General features: G+C 33.2%; 4 protein-coding genes across 8 annotated transcripts; 1 reads left to right on the forward strand and 3 right to left on the reverse strand.

The window, feature by feature from the left end:
• The first annotated feature begins 80 nt into the window (after positions 1-80).
• LOC105798139 (uncharacterized) lies at positions 81-14562 on the forward strand. The gene is given in 7 exon segments (XM_012628075.2): positions 81-123; positions 199-339; positions 11562-11582; positions 11585-11634; positions 11927-12006; positions 13170-13321; positions 14140-14562. Coding segments are annotated over 7 exon segments (531 nt in total). The 5' UTR covers positions 81-119; the 3' UTR covers positions 14223-14562.
• LOC128031917 (EID1-like F-box protein 2) lies at positions 5073-17415 on the reverse strand. Of its 5 annotated transcripts, none has more exons than XR_008188513.1 (4): positions 7053-7212; positions 6897-6937; positions 5479-6420; positions 5073-5266 (listed from the first exon to the last, which is right to left on the reverse strand). XR_008188513.1 is itself a non-coding variant. In XM_052620426.1 (4 exons), exons 3-4 carry the CDS (start codon positions 6369-6371, stop codon positions 5559-5561), a joined length of 633 nt encoding a protein of 210 aa, XP_052476386.1. In that variant the 5' UTR covers positions 6372-6420; positions 6897-6937; positions 7053-7212; the 3' UTR covers positions 5323-5558. The 5 variants fall into 5 exon arrangements, 4 of the variants coding, with proteins under 4 accessions (XP_052476386.1, XP_052476385.1, XP_052476384.1 ...); XM_052620426.1 differs by lacking the exon at positions 5073-5266 and having other exon boundaries at positions 5323-5563; positions 5744-6420; XM_052620425.1 differs by lacking the exons at positions 5073-5266; positions 7053-7212 and adding an exon at positions 17281-17415 and having other exon boundaries at positions 5323-6420.
• On the reverse strand, positions 15553-17389 carry LOC105798138 (EID1-like F-box protein 2). The gene is given in 4 exon segments (XM_012628074.2): positions 15553-16519; positions 16522-16649; positions 17125-17165; positions 17281-17389. Coding segments are annotated over 2 exon segments (744 nt in total). The 5' UTR covers positions 16601-16649; positions 17125-17165; positions 17281-17389; the 3' UTR covers positions 15553-15854.
• An 847-nt stretch (positions 17416-18262) lies between the features above and the next one.
• On the reverse strand, positions 18263-20385 carry LOC105797806 (uncharacterized). The gene is made up of 3 exons (XM_052620854.1): positions 20238-20385; positions 19466-19835; positions 18263-19435 (listed from the first exon to the last, which is right to left on the reverse strand). Exons 2-3 carry the CDS (start codon positions 19788-19790, stop codon positions 18504-18506), a joined length of 1257 nt encoding a protein of 418 aa, XP_052476814.1. The 5' UTR covers positions 19791-19835; positions 20238-20385; the 3' UTR covers positions 18263-18503.
• Between the last annotated feature and the right edge of the window lie 578 nt (positions 20386-20963).

Consider the following 20963-nt stretch of genomic DNA (forward strand, 5'->3'; position numbering starts at 1 on the left):
AACGACATAACTTTGATAGGCTTTTGAAACACACCGTATTAAGCTCCCCAGCAACCCTACAAATAATGAATATTGACAAAACAGTTTCCACTTTCCAGTCTCCAAAGAATTAAACAAAAATGGGTATATTTTTTTTCTTGCTTCTTTATTTATTCTTTTTAGAATTGATTTTTTTCCCTTTTTTTTAATGGGATTTAGATGATTTTGAAGAAGGAAAAGATGAAGAACCAAAGGATGTAAAGGAAGGAGTAGCATCAATAGCATTATTGCCAAATGGGTCCCTTTCAGGGCATTTTATTCAGCTTCCTCAATCTATCTGCTATGGCCTTCATGGCACAGGTACTTCCTTTTTACTTCTTGTTTTATCCTCATTGCTTCTCTTTCAACTTGCTAATAACTGGGTTCTTTTTGGTTTTCATTAATTTCATGTATAAATCAGTTTTTTTTCTATATATTCATCCAAATGGCTTGTATGAATTCAAAAATGAAAAAAAAAGAGGGTTAAATTGCTTGTTTAGTACTTTTATTCCCTTTGCTTTGTTTTGTGTTGGTTCATTAGTTACACAAATGTCTATTAGTAACTTAAGTTGTTTAATGCAAAAGTGCAGCTAGATTGCCTTACACTTCTAAGAAGGTGAATGCATTGGTTCCTCTACTATTACATGAATCAATTTAGTCCTTTTACTATTAAAAGTAATCAAACAAGGCAAATTGGAATATAGAACATTCCAAATTTTTTCTACAGTACAGTTTGGATTTATTTGATTCCTTTTAATAGTATAAGGACTAAATTGGTCTATCTCTATAATACAGGGACCTCTCAAGTAGTTTTAACCTACATTTATCTCTATGCTTATGTTCGAATATACACTAGAGATGGATGTCAAATTCGGATACTTAAAGAAAAATAAATAAAAAGTGCAATGCAGCTTTTAATCTGAAATGCCACAAAGCAATGTTGAAAAGGGGCATGTATAGTATCTCTGGAGAGTGTAATTTAATTTTCTAGAGCCATTTCATTAAGCCTCCAAAAATATACTAGAAGTAGCAGATGGTTGAGATATAGGATAATGGATATCATCTATGTTATGTTTCACACTTCTTTTTTTATTTTAAAATGACATCACATTTATGTCCCACACATATTTCAACATGGAAAGTAAAATCCTCAAGGAAACTTTGAAAAAATTTGATCCGTGTCAAGTTCATATCTTGAACATTCATCCTGAGTTTGGATAACATTAAGATATAATTTGATGAATTTTTCTAAATCATTTTGATTTGGAATTATGCACTGCTCCTATAACTCTCATTCCACGATTAAAGAGTTGGCTTGTGAGATGGAGTGCAGCAGGGGTGAGGATTACCGCTTGATCAAGCTCACAATCATAGACTACAATGTATGAATCTTTTCCACAAAATCTCTCTCTCTCTCTACACACACGTATATATATGGTAGTCCTTTCTATTAAAAATTTTATCCATTTCTATTGTTAAAAATTGGCATGGTTGATGGAATAACCACATAGTGTCACATGTACCTCATGCTGAGGTACAAGGATAAGTTTTTAACAGTAAAAATGAATGAGTAAAGGGGGCAAAAGGTAATCTAATTCCTAGTACAAGGGCCTCCATGATACTTTTGTCATATATATATCTATTCAGTTTTTCTCTAATTAGTTTGAGTATATGATAGAATAAGAAAGATCATACTGTGGTGGTGGAGTGTAAAGGGCATGATGCAGCTCGGTTCCACAACATCAACCATGCTCATGGGTAAGCCAATGTTAAAACACAATTCTTTGGCTCAATATTTTTCCTTTTTAAGTATCCATATCAAACATATATTTGGACATAAGTATAAGTGTATAACCCTCGAATTATATCACAAAACTTGCAAAAAATGAAATCAAGTATACCTTTAAGGATACATAACCCGTACCCCTTATGTAACTTTTACCTTGAGTCGAAGTAGCATATTCAGTTACAATGTTGCTCTAACTCTTTATTTAACTCAAAAGTATATGTATCTGACACCCGTATTCATTATATGCTCAGACGTGAATATTGGATTATGATTTTCTATGAAAAAGTTAGAAAAATTTAAGTATCTATATGGGGATGTATTTGTACCCGATACTCATCCCATAACCAAATAACATAGGTTAGTTATTGGTAATAGTACCATGGAGGCCCATGAATTATGATTTAGATTGCATATTGAACCATTTATTCAAAAAATGAGTAAATTAGTCTTTGAACATTAGATCAAAGAGTAAACCGTTCCTTTTTATTAAAAATTCCATCTATGTGGGGATGTATTTGTACCCGATACTCATCCCATAACTAAATAACATAGGTTAGTTATTGGTAATAGTACCATGGAGGCCCATGAATTATGATTTAGATTGCATATTGAACCATTTATTCAAAAAATGAGTAAATTAGTCTTTGAACATTACATGAAAGAGTAAACCGTTCCTTTTTATTAAAAATTCCATCTATTTTTACTGTTAAAAACCGATGTTGTTGACATACCACATATACCTAATGTAAACGTACAAGGATCAGTTTTTAATAGTGGAAATGAATGGAAGTTTTAACTGAAGGACCAATTTGTTCTTTGATCTAATGTATAGAGACTAATTTGTCCATTTTTTTGAGTAAAAGGGGCAAAATGCAATTCGACCTAATATAAGAGCCTCCATGATACTTTTACCATTAGTTATCCATGTCTAATGTTATAAATGTGGCATGCTTTTACATTCTTATTGCTTGTATCTTGTAGACTTTATATGATATGTTATCATTCTCTAGATACGCTTTTTAAATAAGCTTATAAGAAAATTAAAAACCCTAAACATGCATTTGGAATGTTCATGGTTTCTACTTTCATGAAGTGTACTTGTTTTGGGGTTTAATTTATATTATTATATATTACAGTTGGGAGAAGGATGTTGTGGATATGGTTGAAGAAAAGAAGGAAGAAAAGATATTGGTCTCATTCGAGTGTGAGACGTTGAAATCCGACAAAGCAGCTGAAGAACATATAAAGCAGTTCATGCCTAAATTATCTGGACTTGATGCTGTTGGTATGTAGTAATAATCTAGCCTTGAGAAACTCCTGTTTACAATGCTGCAATTTGTCTACATGGAACTTGGCAACATGTTTTAGATTTCATGGCAACTTCAGTTTTAACCTCAGCTAATTAAGTCTTCATTTTCATTTTCCATATTGTTTGTATCGGCTCCTTAGGGAAAAGTCTTGGAAGTGTCGTTCTCCAAGCAGTTGATCCGATTCCCCCCAACAATCAAAGGTATTGTCTCTCTCGAGAGGGTTTTGCCGGCAGAGTTAGAGTGCCGTGAGCGGTTGCCTTGGGGATTTGGTTCACAGATCCGGGAGCCCCTCAACTGTACATGGGCGTACAACCACCTACCAAGAAGTGACATGAGTGTCTTGTCCTCGCTGGGATTTGAACCCTTAACCTATTATGCCATATAGGTCACTTGTTGGGATATATGGTACCACTTGAGCATAGGTGGCCATACACCCACGTACAGTCGAGATGCTCCTGGCTCTGTGAACCAGGTCCTCAGGGCAGCCGCTCACAGCACGTTGGCTCTCAACAGAACACAGAAAACAAAACCCTCCCTCGCAGAAATAATATTTTCGGTTGTTGGGGGACCAGATCGACTGCCTAGAGGACGACACTTTGAAGATTTCTTTTGGAAGAGCCGATACCCCCTCAACATTTTGAAACTTCCAGCTGAAATGACCTCTTGTTTCCGAACAATCTGTAAAACGCTCGGATATCTGCTGCTGCCTTTTATTTGTTTTTATGTAAACTTTCATGGCAGCTTGAAATTGCCAGGTAAAACCCCTAACTCCATAGTTTTGAATCAATGCAGTTAATATTGGAAGGATGAGCATATCAGGGATGGACTCTGAAGCAGAAACAGCAGATTCTAAGCAGGATTTATCAACTGCTTGATATATATAGCTAGATTTTAACAACCACCATAACCTCAAATTATATAATAATATTACAAATTAAAAACTCAGTGTTAGGCTTATGGGCATTGTATGTAATTTTACAAATTAAGAGGCTCTGAGAAATTAGAAAAATGAAAAATCGAATATCGGCTGTCAAAACTCAAAATTAGCTGCTATCACGTTAAATTAATAACCCAGTATCATCTGGGTTGGTTTTGCAGGTGGGATGAATTTTCTTTATTTGTAAATATTATCACAAGGTTAAATTCTGCTACCAAACCCTATACTTTGTGTATATTAAGGATTTGGGTCAAATTTAGTAAATCTGTTTGGTTCAGTTGTGCTATTAGTCCTATATTGTGTGCAAAGTTAGGTTTAGTCTACGTTATATTTTTTTAATTTCAAAATTTTAATCTTAATGCAAGCGATTTATTGTGAGTAATATGTGAAAATAACAATAAAATATAGCATTAAACATGTGATAATATGTTGAACAAATTAAATTTTAAAAATAAGTACATAGATTGAAAACAACATATTACAACATACAAACTAAATCTACTAAGTTAGGGTTAAATTAGCATTGCTTTTAAGAAGCACTTTTGAAATTCCCAAACAAAGTCCAATATACATACATTATTGGACCTTTTGAAACAGTTGAGAAGACCTTATAAAATTGAATGCTTTTGAAATTTTCAAAAATGCTTTTAAGATTATAAAATGATTTACAAAAGTATTTTTTAACCAAAAGTAGAAGTAGAAAATTTTAACTTTTATTCAAAAGTGCTTTTTGAGAAGTAATACTAAACTAAGCGTAACTCAAAGTACGTCGAATAACATAATTTGACCTTTCATTAAAATATTTCTATTAAAATTTCATCTATTTTATAATTAAAATTGATCTCTATACATCGACATGAAAAATCTAGTTATTTTGTCAGTGACGTCAATTTTTAACTATAGAAATAGATGAAAATTTTAACAAAAAGAACCAATTTGTTCTTTAATTTATCGTATAAGTACTAATTTACCAATTTTTTTCAGTAAAAGGGATAAAATGTAATCTCACGCTTACTAATTACTTAAGAGGCCACCATGATACGTTTACCCTGCTTTATCCCAATTATAGCGTAGAGTGATTAAGATGACAGAAGTTTTATGTTGAGATCTTAAGTTATAAAGTCAGTTTCAAGTCTAACTCGAACTCAAACTACCATTTTGATAAAAACGGGAAACCTCTTTTCTCAGCTCTTGCAAATCCGGTCCAGAGGTCTGCAGAAAACAACCTCAAAATCAAGATGAGTACACAGAGAAGGGAATAAATCATGTAAACATTAACTCAATGATTTATTGATACCAATCAGCTATTCAAACACTATATAAGCCACACATAAATGTACAAAAGCATGCTTGTGTTAACCGGTGGATAATTCGAAAAGCAAATGGTTAGAGCTATTTAGCTTATAACTCATTCTAGTAGATACCAGAGTGTAGAGACCAAGCTATGATGCTCGATTTCAGGTCCGGAGAAACATGAAGATCTTGACTCTAATCCACCATGAGATCAATCTGCAAATGACAATATAAACAATCTTCCTGTGAGAGATTACCGGATTTGCATTCTAACATATCACTCTGATTCAGATGCCTCTTCGGAATCAGACAAAGGTAAAAGGGTGCAAATGCCAAGCATATGTCCATTAAGACAGACATAATACTCAATAGAATCCTCGTAAGCACCTAACTTACAGCTTGCAGTCAGCGGTACCATATTAGCTTGTAACATGTTCCACATCTTTGCCTTACAATAGGGGCACACTGCTGTTGGATGAAGCTGGGCACCCCTGTTGATCAACATCCTCCGAACCTTTGAAACCATGAATGACTTGAACACACCTCGGAAAAATCCCACATCCCCATCATCCCCTTGGTCGAGATGTTCACAAGGGTCGGACACATATAAAACATCCGTTCTGCAATGTGGTAAAAGGAAACTCTTCCCCGATGTCCTTGAGAACCTAGTCCTATAAACAAAATGACCTGGGATTTGAATACTATTGAACAATCGACCACCACTACATCCCGAGCAATAAATAAGCAACTTTCCGAGTGCTCTCCAGTTCCCATCAACACTGTGACTTCCACAAGATTGCAGATCAAGCATCATTTTTAGGGCCCTTGTTTTGCAAAACTCCTTCCATAATACTCTCTTAGCAAGATCATCAAACCATTTGCATACACACGAAAGAGCGGCGATCAACTTGGGATTCCAATTCAATTGTCGAAACACTAGAAAAATCACATCTTCACTTAGATGCCCTTTCGTGCATTGACAACTAGACGAGTGTACGCAACGATACTGCTTCGTTAGAATCATTGTATCGTCCCCCACTTGATACGTGCAAAAGAAACAATGATCATATGTCCTGTTTTGTACAAACCACAAAACATCATTGTTAACCGCAACATTTTGGCACCTCAGAACATCCATTTCGAGAACAAGAAAGCTCGGAATAAGCTATAATAACCATCATTATTACACTAAAATTTCCATTTCAACTTCAAAAATCTTCATATTCCATAAACAAACTTTATCAATAACTACCTTTACAAATGTTTGGATATCTTAATGAAAGAACTTAACTTAGATTCTTAGGTTTTAATACACCAATGCATGCCATTTAACTTACTAATTCTAAGATCTAAAAGGAAGACACTTCAATATGAAACCCAATGTACTAATTGAGCTCAAATCACTAAAACCAAACAAAACCCATCTCAATTCTTCACTATATTCTCCAAAATCCACAACTTAAATTAAAGGAAAAAAAAACACCCATTAAAAGCAAAAATGTAAAAAGGAAAAAAAAAGCAAGATCAAAGGCAAAGCTCTTTCTCTCACTTTTAAATTGAACGAAGCTCCTCTTTAATATAGACCAAAATCTGCAAAAAAAAAGGAAAAGAAAAAGAAAAGAAATTAGGGTTTTCAGCATGTACTAAAAAAACCAACACAAAAAATTGAATCAATAAACAAGATTTTTTTGAAAAGAAAAATTACTTGAGAAATTCAGTATGGGTTTCAATCAATGATTGAAAAAAAGGGTTTAATATAAAATTAAAAGAAAAAAAAAGTAGTTTCCCAAAGAAATCAAATTGCAACGAAAGGGAAATGAAGAGGAAGCAAAAAGAAGGGCTGCTTTTAGTGTTGAATATAGGAGAAAGAACCGAAAGGGAAGATACTTAAAGATGTTTTCAGAAAATTTAATCATACAATTAACATATTCTTCCATGCATCAACGACCAATTAAATCAGCCCACGTACAATCTATTGAAATGTAAAATATTTTAGCTGAACTGCTTTTTATTACGTGGCATTGAATCATTGGAGGTGACTTAAGGGATGGAAAATTATAGTGTTCCGAGATTTTAGTTTTTTACAGTTAGTTGTCGGGACCTAAAGCAGTAAAATGACAAAGTAATTATCTGTTCCACATAAAAAGATTCTAAAGCCCTCACGTTTGGCCACGTGGCGAAATGGATTTTTTGGGAATTTAGTTGATTATTTTAGCTTCGGTGGCACCTTCTCATTGGCTGTTCCATTTCTCCATTGTCTCAACCTCAAGAGCTAGTTTATTTCTTATTTTATTGATTTTTTCTTAATTTATTTTATAAAACATACACAATTAAATGCCATCAGTTCTCATACTATTCGTGAATTTAGAATTTAATCCATGTAGTATTATTTTTAAATTTTAGTCTATATATTTTTAAATTTCAAAATTAAGATTTATTAACATTATTAAAATTATTTTATTAAATATAGATTCACTGTAACCTATTTTTTAAAATATGTAAAAAAATTCATTAGATTCGAGGACATAGTTAGAGGGAAGCAAACAGGGCTTTGGTTAGACTGGAACATTTTCTTTTAATCCTTTCCATAAGTTAAAACTTGAAAAAAATTTCTGTTAACCTTTTATTAAATAGAATAATTACATTTTTAGACTGTGAAAATTAAAACTTTTTAACATAATTTTTTAGTATTATTTTCTCCAAAATTTTATAATTTTATCTCTACTTTTTACAAAAATTTTGACTTTGAGTATTATTTTATTTACTTATGATACACATCATATAACTCCACGATAATAACATGTAAAGATCAATATACACAAGATGAACCATTTCCAAAGATGGTAAAAATCAGACCAAAGCTCCATAACCAATTTACTCTCTTAATATCATACTATAAATCGATTGTTTAAGATCATCCTTAGCTCACCAACCGGCAACATTCGATAATGGTTTGGAGTCTTGAAGGAGATCGCAGATTCGAATGCACCAACTATGGTCATAACTTTATTTTTCCGGTTTCGACAAGTTTATTCACGGTTTCTTTGATCACATTATTGAATAAACTCTTTCCATCTATCTTCCCTGCACAGATTTGTGTCTTGAAACAATGTCATTTGTGTCACCATCGGTTTCTCTTCCTTGACCGGACTTGAGACGCAACGGACCATTATTGCTCGAATTGTCCGCCGCTTCCGTATTTACGGTTTTATCTTCACCGTATTCAGGGACAGAGTCATGATCAACTTTGGTCACAGCATATCCGGATTCATCTACAATAGGTGGAGACAATTCAGCAGCACAATTTTCGTTTTATCGGATTCCAACATCATATTTTCTGTCTCCAACTTGATAACATACAAGGTTTTCTCCTGGAGCGTGTCGTGTTCATCGAGAAGTTGCTCGGTTTCGCCATTTTCGACCTTGTTCCGATCCTTCTGCTTAGGTACAACTTTCAAATTCCTGTACTTTCTTGTAGTAAGGCTCGTAGCTCCCGCTGTAGAAGCTTTTTGTGATGCTGCAAGTTCCTTTATTACATTCCTTTTTCCCGTCTTCATATCATCGATTCCACTCTTTCTTTCGGCCTGATTTTTCGGTTTCAAACAAGTAATAGAACGTTTATAACAACTTCTCTCATTAGCTTTTGATGGAACTTTCTTCGAAGGTAATGATCTGTCCTGTTTCACGACTTTACCGGCATCGAACACGTCGGGTTTCAACTTTGGTGAAGATTTAAGCTTTGTCATAGATGTCTTTTTATCCTCAAAGTTAACAACATCAGTGATATCAATGGAATGCCTTCTAGAATTAGGGGGATATTTGGCCTTAACCTTTTCCATTGATGCCTTTTCTTTCATCGGAACAACTTTTTTTACACCGGAACTGCTTCCACTCGGTGAGTTGGTCGACGTTTCCGGCTTGACGATCTTTTTCTTGGGTGGCAACTCTAAGTTCTCAAACAAATTTGGTTCATCGAATGCCTTTTTTGTGATCCTTTTTGGAAAGGGAAGTTTAGGCGCCTTCTCTTCGGATTCATGTTTCTTCTCCGGTTTGCAGATATCATGACAACAACCGGTTGAAGCTCGGCGATAAAGAGAACGTGTTCTTTCTTTGTTGTTAGCAGCACATGATAACGAGCTCCTCCTCGAATCACCGCCATTGATCCTGGAATTTCCGGTGTCATTGATGAACCGACACTCTCCGCAGCCATCAAATATGTAGTAGAAGAGAATAAAAAGCTTACAACAAACAATCCTGAAATCCAATACAAATCTATATCATTAGTAGTCAATTAGATTTTATTAACTACATAAACATTCATATGCATAAATATATACATGTCATTAGTAGTCAGTCAATCATATGATCAAAACCAAAACCAAACAAGAGAAAGTCTTGGAAAACCAAATAATTAGAGGTAATTGACGGATTAATCTGATGCAATTCGACTATTAGTACATGTTTCTATGATACTTTTACCTACATAAAACCTACCAATGCAAAGAAGGAGCCAAAACTATAGAATTCACAGTTTGGTTTGGAAGAAACCCAGTGAACCCCATATTATATATATTCACTTACAAAACCAAAAACAGAAAGAAAAAAAAACAGCACTTTGGAAAAGAAGATATTGCTAATACAAAGGGGAAGTTATACCTTTCTTTATCTTCTCCAACTTCTTGTTGTTTAAGCAGAAAGGTGGGAGAAGGCAACTGGAATATAAGCAGAATGAAGGGTTTGGATTTGGTAAGGCATGGTGCAAGTAAACTGTTTGGTTTTTCTGTTTTCTATGTTTAGGTGAGAGAAGAGAGATTTGGCTTAGTAAAACTGCAATGTAGGAATTTAATTTGAGGCATTGACTTTCATCTTTGTTGTTGTTCCTTAGAAAAACAAAAAAATAAATAACACTCAAGTAGTTGTTTTCAACTTATGTTACTTAAAAAGTAAAATTGGCTTTAATTGTCTTGAATAAATTAAATATAAATTTATATATGATTTAGTAAATGAATTTAACTTTCCAAAAAAATTATGTTATTAAAAGTTACTCTTTTTATTTGATTATATATATTATTGGTTGAATATAAATTTGTTAAATTCATTTCGAAATTTAGGGTTTTATTGAAATTTTTATGTAATAAATATATTTATTAAAAATAATATTTTTTTTTTGTAGTTTTGTCTATGGTTTGGGCAAAAGGCTCGTTTAAAGAATGGGAGAGTTTGAGTAAAAATATAGACTTGAAATATAAGCTTGGGCAAAAAAAATTAAGGCCTGAGCCTGGCTCGGCCCAACTTGAATTTGTAAAAATAAAAAATTTACTTTTTTTTGCTATTTTTTATTATTTTACTACTATTTTACTATTATGTTCCTACTATTTTATTATTATTGTTTAGATCTTGTATAATTCTTATTTTATTGTTAATTTTGTTCCTATTTTAAAGGCATACGCTTGTTAAGTTGCACTTCTCTTAGTGTTATTTAAGTATATATATATATTTTAAATTTATTTTTAATTTGTTGGGAAATATTTATTTTAATGTTTTCAATGTATTTGATGTATTATATATATTTTAAAAATTATATATAAAATTAATACAAGCGGGTCAGACCCGTGATTTAGCAATTTTATCCAGGCTAGGCTTAGACAAAATTTTAAACACGTTTTTTGGGCCGAGCCTAGCAAATGACCCTAGCAAAACCTCACCTCTACTTTTTTGGTATTTTTTATATTAAAAAATTATGCCTCCCAATAATATTATCTCCAATGTTCAGATATAAATTCGGATACTTAAAGAAAAATAAATAAAAAGTGCAATGCAGCTTTTAATCTGAAATGCCACAAAGCAATGTTGAAAAGGGGCATGTATAGTATCTCTGGAGAGTGTAATTTAATTTTCTAGAGCCATTTCATTAAGCCTCCAAAAATATACTAGAAGTAGCAGATGGTTGAGATATAGGATAATGGATATCATCTATGTTATGTTTCACACTTTTTTATTTTAAAATGACATCACATTTATGTCCCACACATATTTCAACATGGAAAGTAAAATCCTCAAGGAAACTTTGAAAAAATTTGATCCGTGTCAAGTTCATATCTTGAACATTCATCCTGAGTTTGGATAACATTAAGATATAATTTGATGAATTTTTCTAAATCATTTTGATTTGGAATTATGCACTGCTCCTATAACTCTCATTCCACGATTAAAGAGTTGGCTTGTGAGATGGAGTGCAAGAGGGTGAGGATTACCGCTTGATCAAGCTCACAATCATAGACTACAATGTATGAATCTTTTCCACAAAATCTCTCTCTCTCTACACACACGTATATATATGGTAGTCCTTTCTATTAAAAATTTTATCCATTTCTATTGTTAAAATTGGCATGGTTGATGGAATAACCACATAGTGTCACATGTACCTCATCTTTGAGGTACAAGGATAAGTTTTAACAAGAAAATGAATGAGTAAAGGGGGCAAAAGGTAATCTAATTCCTAGTACAAGGGCCTCCATGATACTTTTGTCATATATATATCTATTCAGTTTTTCTCTAATTAGTTTGAGTATATGATAGAATAAGAAAGATCATACTGTGGTGGTGGAGTGTAAAGGGCATGATGCAGCTCGGTTCCACAACATCAACCATGCTCATGGGTAAGCCAATGTTAAAACACAATTCTTTGGCTCAATATTTTTCCTTTTTAAGTATCCATATCAAACATATATTTGGACATAAGTATAAGTGTATAACCCTCGAATTATATCACAAAACTTGCAAAAAATGAAATCAAGTATACCTTTAAGGATACATAACCCGTACCCCTTATGTAACTTTTACCTTGAGTCAAGTAGCATATTAGGTTACAATGTTGCTCTAACTCTTTATTTAACTCAAAAGTATATGTATCGACACCGTATTCATTATATGCTCAGACGTGAATATTGGATTATGATTTTCTATGAAAAGTTAGAAAATTTAAGTATCTATATGGGGATGTATTTGTACCGATACTCATCCCATAACCAAATAACATAGGTTAGTTATTGGTAATAGTACCATGGAGGCCCATGAATTATGATTTAGATTGCATATTGAACCATTTATTCAAAAAATGAGTAAATTAGTCTTTGAACATTAGATCAAAGAGTAAACCGTTCCTTTTTATTAAAAATTCCATCTATGTGGGGATGTATTTGTACCCGATACTCATCCCATAACTAAATAACATAGGTTAGTTATTGGTAATAGTACCATGGAGGCCCATGAATTATGATTTAGATTGCATATTGAACCATTTATTCAAAAAATGAGTAAATTAGTCTTTGAACATTACATGAAAGAGTAAACCGTTCCTTTTTATTAAAAATTCCATCTATTTTTACTGTTAAAAACTGATGTTGTTGACATACCACATATACCTAATGTAAACGTACAAGGATCAGTTTTTAATAGTGGAAATGAATGGAAGTTTTAACAGAAGGACCAATTTGTTCTTTGATCTAATGTATAGAGACTAATTTGTCCATTTTTTTGAGTAAAAGGGGCAAAATGCAATTCGACCCCTAATATAAGAGCCTCCATGATACTTTTACCATTAGTTATCCATGTCTAATGTTATAAATGTGGCATGCTTTTACATTCTTATTGCTTGTATCTTGTAGACTTTATATGATATGTTATCATTCTCTAGATACGCTTTTTAAATAAGCTTATAAGAAAATTAAAAACCCTAAACATGCATTTGGAATGTTCATGGTTTCTACTTTCATGAAGTGTACTTGTTTTGGGGTTTAATTTATATTATTATATATTACAGTTGGGAGAAGGATGTTGTGGATATGGTTGAAGAAAAAGAAGGGAAGAAAAAGATATTGGTCTCATTCGAGTGTGAGACGTTGAAATCCGACAAAGCAGCTGAAGAACATATAAAGCAGTTCATGCCTAAATTATCTGGACTTGATGCTGTTGGTATGTAGTAATAATCTAGCCTTGAGAAACTCCTGTTTACAATGCTGCAATTTGTCTACATGGAACTTGGCAACATGTTTTAGATTTCATGGCAACTTCAGTTTTAACCTCAGCTAATTAAGTCTTCATTTTCATTTTCCATATTGTTTGTATCGGCTCCTTAGGGAAAAGTCTTGGAAGTGTCGTTCTCCAAGCAGTTGATCCGATTCCCCCCAACAATCAAAGGTATTGTCTCTCTCGAGAGGGTTTTGCCGGCAGAGTTAGAGTGCCGTGAGCGGTTGCCTTGGGGATTTGGTTCACAGATCCGGGAGCCCCTCAACTGTACATGGGCGTACAACCACCTACCAAGAAGTGACATGAGTGTCTTGTCTTCGCTGGGATTTGAACCCTTAACCTATTATGCCATATAGGTCACTTGTTGGGATATATGGTACCACTTGAGCATAGGTGGCCATACACCCACGTGACAGTCGAGATGCTCCTGGCTCTGTGAACCAGGTCCTCAGGGCAGCCGCTCACAGCACGTTGGCTCTCAACAGAACACAGAAAACAAAACCCTCCCTCGCAGAAATAATATTTTCGGTTGTTGGGGGACCAGATCGACTGCCTAGAGGACGACACTTTGAAGATTTCTTTTGGAAGAGCCGATACCCCCTCAACATTTTGAAACTTCCAGCTGAAATGACCTCTTGTTTCCGAACAATCTGTAAAACGTTCGGATATCTGCTGCTGCCTTTTATTTGTTTTTATGTAAACTTTCATGGCAGCTTGAAATTGCCAGGTAAAACCCCTAACTCCATAGTTTTGAATCAATGCAGTTAATATTGGAAGGATGAGCATATCAGGGATGGACTCTGAAGCAGAAACAGCAGATTCTAAGCAGGATTTATCAACTGCTTGATATATATAGCTAGATTTTTAACAACCACCATAACCTCAAATTATATAATAATATTACAAATTAAAAACTCAGTGTTAGGCTTATGGGCATTGTATGTAATTTTACAAATTAAGAGGCTCTGAGAAATTAGAAAAATGAAAAATCGAATATCGGCTGTCAAAACTCAAAATTAGCTGCTATCACGTTAAATTAATAACCCAGTATCATCTGGGTTGGTTTTGCAGGTGGGATGAATTTTCTTTATTTGTAAATATTATCACAAGGTTAAATTCTGCTACCAAACCCTATACTTTGTGTATATTAAGGATTTGGGTCAAATTTAGTAAATCTGTTTGGTTCAGTTGTGCTATTAGTCCTATATTGTGTGCAAAGTTAGGTTTAGTCTACGTTATATTTTTTTAATTTCAAAATTTTAATCTTAATGCAAGCGATTTATTGTGAGTAATATGTGAAAATAACAATAAAATATAGCATTAAACATGTGATAATATGTTGAACAAATTAAATTTTAAAAATAAGTACATAGATTGAAAACAACATATTACAACATACAAACTAAATCTACTAAGTTAGGGTTAAATTAGCATTGCTTTTAAGAAGCACTTTTGAAATTCCCAAACAAAGTCCAATATACATACATTATTGGACCTTTTGAAACAGTTGAGAAGACCTTATAAAATTGAATGCTTTTGAAATTTTCAAAATGCTTTTAAGATTATAAAATGATTTACAAAAGTATTTTTTAACCAAAAGTAGAAGTAGAAAATTTTAACTTTTATTCAAAAGTGCTTTTTGAGAAGTAATACTAAACTAAGCGTAACTCAAAGTACGTCGAATAACATAATTTGACCTTTCATTAAAATATTTCTATTAAAATTTCATCTATTTTATAATTAAAATTGATCTCTATACATCGACATGAAAAATCTAGTTATTTTGTCAGTGGACGTCAATTTTAACTATAGAAATAGATGAAAATTTTAACAAAAAGAACCAATTTGTTCTTTAATTTATCGTATAAGTACTAATTTACCAATTTTTTTCAGTAAAAGGGATAAAATGTAATCTCACGCTTACTAATTACTTAAGAGGCCACCATGATACGTTTACCCTGCTTTATCCCAATTATAGCGTAGAGTGATTAAGATGACAGAAGTTTTATGTTGAGATCTTAAGTTATAAAGTCAGTTTCAAGTCTAACTCGAACTCAAACTACCATTTTGATAAAAACGGGAAACCTCTTTTCTCAGCTCTTGCAAATCCGGTCCAGAGGTCTGCAGAAAACAACCTCAAAATCAAGATGAGTACACAGAGAAGGGAATAAATCATGTAAACATTAACTCAATGATTTATTGATACCAATCAGCTATTCAAACACTATATAAGCCACACATAAATGTACAAAAGCATGCTTGTGTTAACCGGTGGATAATTCGAAAAGCAAATGGTTAGAGCTATTTAGCTTATAACTCATTCTAGTAGATACCAGAGTGTAGAGACCAAGCTATGATGCTCGATTTCAGGTCCGGAGAAACATGAAGATCTTGACTCTAATCCACCATGAGATCAATCTGCAAATGACAATATAAACAATCTTCCTGTGAGAGATTACCGGATTTGCATTCTAACATATCACTCTGATTCAGATGCCTCTTCGGAATCAGACAAAGGTAAAAGGGTGCAAATGCCAAGCATATGTCCATTAAGACAGACATAATACTCAATAGAATCCTCGTAAGCACCTAACTTACAGCTTGCAGTCAGCGGTACCATATTAGCTTGTAACATGTTCCACATCTTTGCCTTACAATAGGGGCACACTGCTGTTGGATGAAGCTGGGCACCCCTGTTGATCAACATCCTCCGAACCTTTGAAACCATGAATGACTTGAACACACCTCGGAAAAATCCCACATCCCCATCATCCCCTTGGTCGAGATGTTCACAAGGGTCGGACACATATAAAACATCCGTTCTGCAATGTGGTAAAAGGAAACTCTTCCCCGATGTCCTTGAGAACCTAGTCCTATAAACAAAATGACCTGGGATTTGAATACTATTGAACAATCGACCACCACTACATCCCGAGCAATAAATAAGCAACTTTCCGAGTGCTCTCCAGTTCCCATCAACACTGTGACTTCCACAAGATTGCAGATCAAGCATCATTTTTAGGGCCCTTGTTTTGCAAAACTCCTTCCATAATACTCTCTTAGCAAGATCATCAAACCATTTGCATACACACGAAAGAGCGGCGATCAACTTGGGATTCCAATTCAATTGTCGAAACACTAGAAAATCACATCTTCACTTAGATGCCCTTTCGTGCATTGACAACTAGACGAGTGTACGCAACGATACTGCTTCGTTAGAATCATTGTATCGTCCCCCACTTGATACGTGCAAAAGAAACAATGATCATATGTCCTGTTTTGTACAAACCACAAAACATCATTGTTAACCGCAACATTTTGGCACCTCAGAACATCCATTTCGAGAACAAGAAAGCTCGGAATAAGCTATAATAACCATCATTATTACACTAAAATTTCCATTTCAACTTCAAAATCTTCATATTCCATAAACAAACTTTATCAATAACTACCTTTACAAATGTTTGGATATCTTAATGAAAGAACTTAACTTAGATTCTTAGGTTTTAATACACCAATGCATGCCATTTAACTTACTAATTCTAAGATCTAAAAGGAAGACACTTCAATATGAAACCCAATGTACTAATTGAGCTCAAATCACTAAAACCAAACAAAACCCATCTCAATTCTTCACTATATTCTCCAAAATCCACAACTTAAATTAAAGGAAAAAAAAACACCCATTAAAAGCAAAAATGTAAAAAGAAAAAAAAAAGCAAGATCAAAGGCAAAGCTCTTTCTCTCACTTTTAAATTGAACGAAGCTCCTCTTTAATATAGACCAAAATCTGCAAAAAAAAAGAAAAAGAAAAAGAAAAGAAATTAGGGTTTTCAGCATGTACTAAAAAAACCAACACAAAAAATTGAATCAATAAACAAGATTTTTTTGAAAAGAAAAATTACTTGAGAAATTCAGTATGGGTTTCAATCAATGATTGAAAAAAAGGGTTTAATATAAAATTAAAAGAAAAAAAAAGTAGTTTCCCAAAGAAATCAAATTGCAACGAAAGGGAAATGAAGAGGAAGCAAAAAGAAGGGCTGCTTTTAGTGTTGAATATAGGAGAAAGAACCGAAAGGGAAGATACTTAAAGATGTTTTCAGAAAATTTAATCATACAATTAACATATTCTTCCATGCATCAACGACCAATTAAATCAGCCCACGTACAATCTATTGAAATGTAAAATATTTTTAGCTGAACTGCTTTTTATTACGTGGCATTGAATCATTGGAGGTGACTTAAGGGATGGAAAATTATAGTGTTCCGAGATTTTAGTTTTTTACAGTTAGTTGTCGGGACCTAAAGCAGTAAAATGACAAAGTAATTATCTGTTCCACATAAAAAGATTCTAAAGCCCTCACGTTTGGCCACGTGGCGAAATGGATTTTTTGGGAATTTAGTTGATTATTTTAGCTTCGGTGGCACCTTCTCATTGGCTGTTCCATTTCTCCATTGTCTCAACCTCAAGAGCTAGTTTATTTCTTATTTTATTGATTTTTTCTTAATTTATTTTATAAAACATACACAATTAAATGCCATCAGTTCTCATACTATTCGTGAATTTAGAATTTAATCCATGTAGTATTATTTTTAAATTTTAGTCTATATATTTTTTAAATTTCAAAATTAAGATTTATTAACATTATTAAAATTATTTTATTAAATATAGATTCACTGTAACCTATTTTTTAAAATATGTAAAAAAATTCATTAGATTCGAGGACATAGTTAGAGGGAAGCAAACAGGGCTTTGGTTAGACTGGAACATTTTCTTTTAATCCTTTCCATAAGTTAAAACTTGAAAAAAATTTCTGTTAACCTTTTATTAAATAGAATAATTACATTTTAGACTGTGAAAATTAAAACTTTTTAACATAATTTTTTTAGTATTATTTTCTCCAAAATTTTATAATTTTATCTCTACTTTTTTACAAAAATTTTGACTTTGAGTATTATTTTATTTACTTATGATACACATCATATAACTCCACGATAATAACATGTAAAGATCAATATACACAAGATGAACCATTTCCAAAGATGGTAAAAATCAGACCAAAGCTCCATAACCAATTTACTCTCTTAATATCATACTATAAATCGATTGTTTAAGATCATCCTTAGCTCACCAACTGGCAACATTCGATAATGGTTTGGAGTCTTGAAGGGAGATCGCAGTTTCGAATGCACCAACTATGGTCATAACTTTATTTTTCCGGGTTTCGACAAGTTTATTCACGGTTTCTTTGATCACATTATTGAATAAACTCTTTCCATCTATCTTCCCCTGCACAGATTTGTGTCTTGAAACAATGTCATTTGTGTCACCATCGGTTTCTCTTCCTTGACCGGACTTGAGACGCAACGGACCATTATTGCTCGAATTGTCCGCCGCTTCCGTATTTACGGTTTTATCTTCACCGTATTCAGGGACAGAGTCATGATCAACTTTGGTCACAGCATATCCGGATTCATCTACAATAGGTGGAGACAATTCAGCAGCACAATTTTCGTTTTTATCGGATTCCAACATCATATTTTCTGTCTCCAACTTGATAACATACAAGGTTTTCTCCTGGAGCGTGTCGTGTTCATCGAGAAGTTGCTCGGTTTCGCCATTTTCGACCTTGTTCCGATCCTTCTGCTTAGGTACAACTTTCAAATTCCTGTACTTTCTTGTAGTAAGGCTCGTAGCTCCCGCTGTAGAAGCTTTTTGTGATGCTGCAAGTTCCTTTATTACATTCCTTTTTCCCGTCTTCATATCATCGATTCCACTCTTTCTTTCGGCCTGATTTTTCGGTTTCAAACAAGTAATAGAACGTTTATAACAACTTCTCTCATTAGCTTTTGATGGAACTTTCTTCGAAGGTAATGATCTGTCCTGTTTCACGACTTTACCGGCATCGAACACGTCGGGTTTCAACTTTGGTGAAGATTTAAGCTTTGTCATAGATGTCTTTTTATCCTCAAAGTTAACAACATCAGTGATATCAATGGAATGCCTTCTAGAATTAGGGGGATATTTGGCCTTAACCTTTTCCATTGATGCCTTTTCTTTCATCGAACAACTTTTTTACACCGAACTGCTTCCACTCGGTGAGTTGGTCGACGTTTCCGGCTTGACGATCTTTTTCTTGGGTGGCAACTCTAAGTTCTCAAACAAATTTGGTTCATCGAATGCCTTTTTTGTGATCCTTTTTGGAAAGGGAAGTTTAGGCGCCTTCTCTTCGGATTCATGTTTCTTCTCCGGTTTGCAGATATCATGACAACAACCGGTTGAAGCTCGGCGATAAAGAGAACGTGTTCTTTCTTTGTTGTTAGCAGCACATGATAACGAGCTCCTCCTCGAATCACCGCCATTGATCCCGGGAATTTCCGGTGTCATTGATGAACCGACACTCTCCGCAGCCATCAAATATGTAGTAGAAGAGAATAAAAAAGCTTACAACAAACAATCCTGAAATCCAATACAAATCTATATCATTAGTAGTCAATTAGATTTTATTAACTACATAAACATTCATATGCATAAATATATACATGTCATTAGTAGTCAGTCAATCATATGATCAAAACCAAAACCAAACAAGAGAAAGTCTTGGAAAACCAAATAATTAGAGGTAATTGACGGATTAATCTGATGCAATTCGACTATTAGTACATGTTTCTATGATACTTTTACCTACATAAAACCTACCAATGCAAAGAAGGAGCCAAAACTATAGAATTCACAGTTTGGTTTGGAAGAAACCCAGTGAACCCCATATTATATATATTCACTTACAAAACCAAAAACAGAAAGAAAAAAAAACAGCACTTTGGAAAAGAAGATATTGCTAATACAAAGGGGAAGTTATACCTTTCTTTATCTTCTCCAACTTCTTGTTGTTTAAGCAGAAAGGTGGGAGAAGGCAACTGGAATATAAGCAGAATGAAGGGTTTGGATTTGGTAAGGCATGGTGCAAGTAAACTGTTTGGTTTTTCTGTTTTCTATGTTTAGGTGAGAGAAGAGATTTGGCTTAGTAAAACTGCAATGTAGGAATTTAATTTGAGGCATTGACTTTCATCTTTGTTGTTGTTCCTTAGAAAACAAAAAATAAATAACACTCAAGTAGTTGTTTTCAACTTATGTTACTTAAAAAGTAAAATTGGCTTTAATTGTCTTGAATAAATTAAATATAAATTTATATATGATTTAGTAAATGAATTTAACTTTCCAAAAAATTATGTTATTAAAAGTTACTCTTTTATTTGATTATATATATTATTGGTTGAATATAAATTTGTTAAATTCATTTGAAATTTAGGGTTTTATTGAAATTTTATGTAATAAATATATTTATTAAAAATAATATTTTTTTTTTGTAGTTTTGTCTATGGTTTGGGCAAAAGGCTCGTTTAAAGAATGGGAGAGTTTGAGTAAAAATATAGACTTGAAATATAAGCTTGGGCAAAAAAATTAAGGCTGAGCACTGGCTCATTAACTTGAATTTGTAAAATAAAAATTTACTTTTTTTGCTATTTTTATTATTTTACTACTATTTTACTATTATGTTCCTACTATTTTATTATTATTGTTTAGATC

The sequence above is a fragment of the Gossypium raimondii genome, chromosome 9 (assembly GCF_025698545.1).
Source record: "Gossypium raimondii isolate GPD5lz chromosome 9, ASM2569854v1, whole genome shotgun sequence".
Taxonomy (NCBI): domain Eukaryota; kingdom Viridiplantae; phylum Streptophyta; class Magnoliopsida; order Malvales; family Malvaceae; genus Gossypium; species Gossypium raimondii.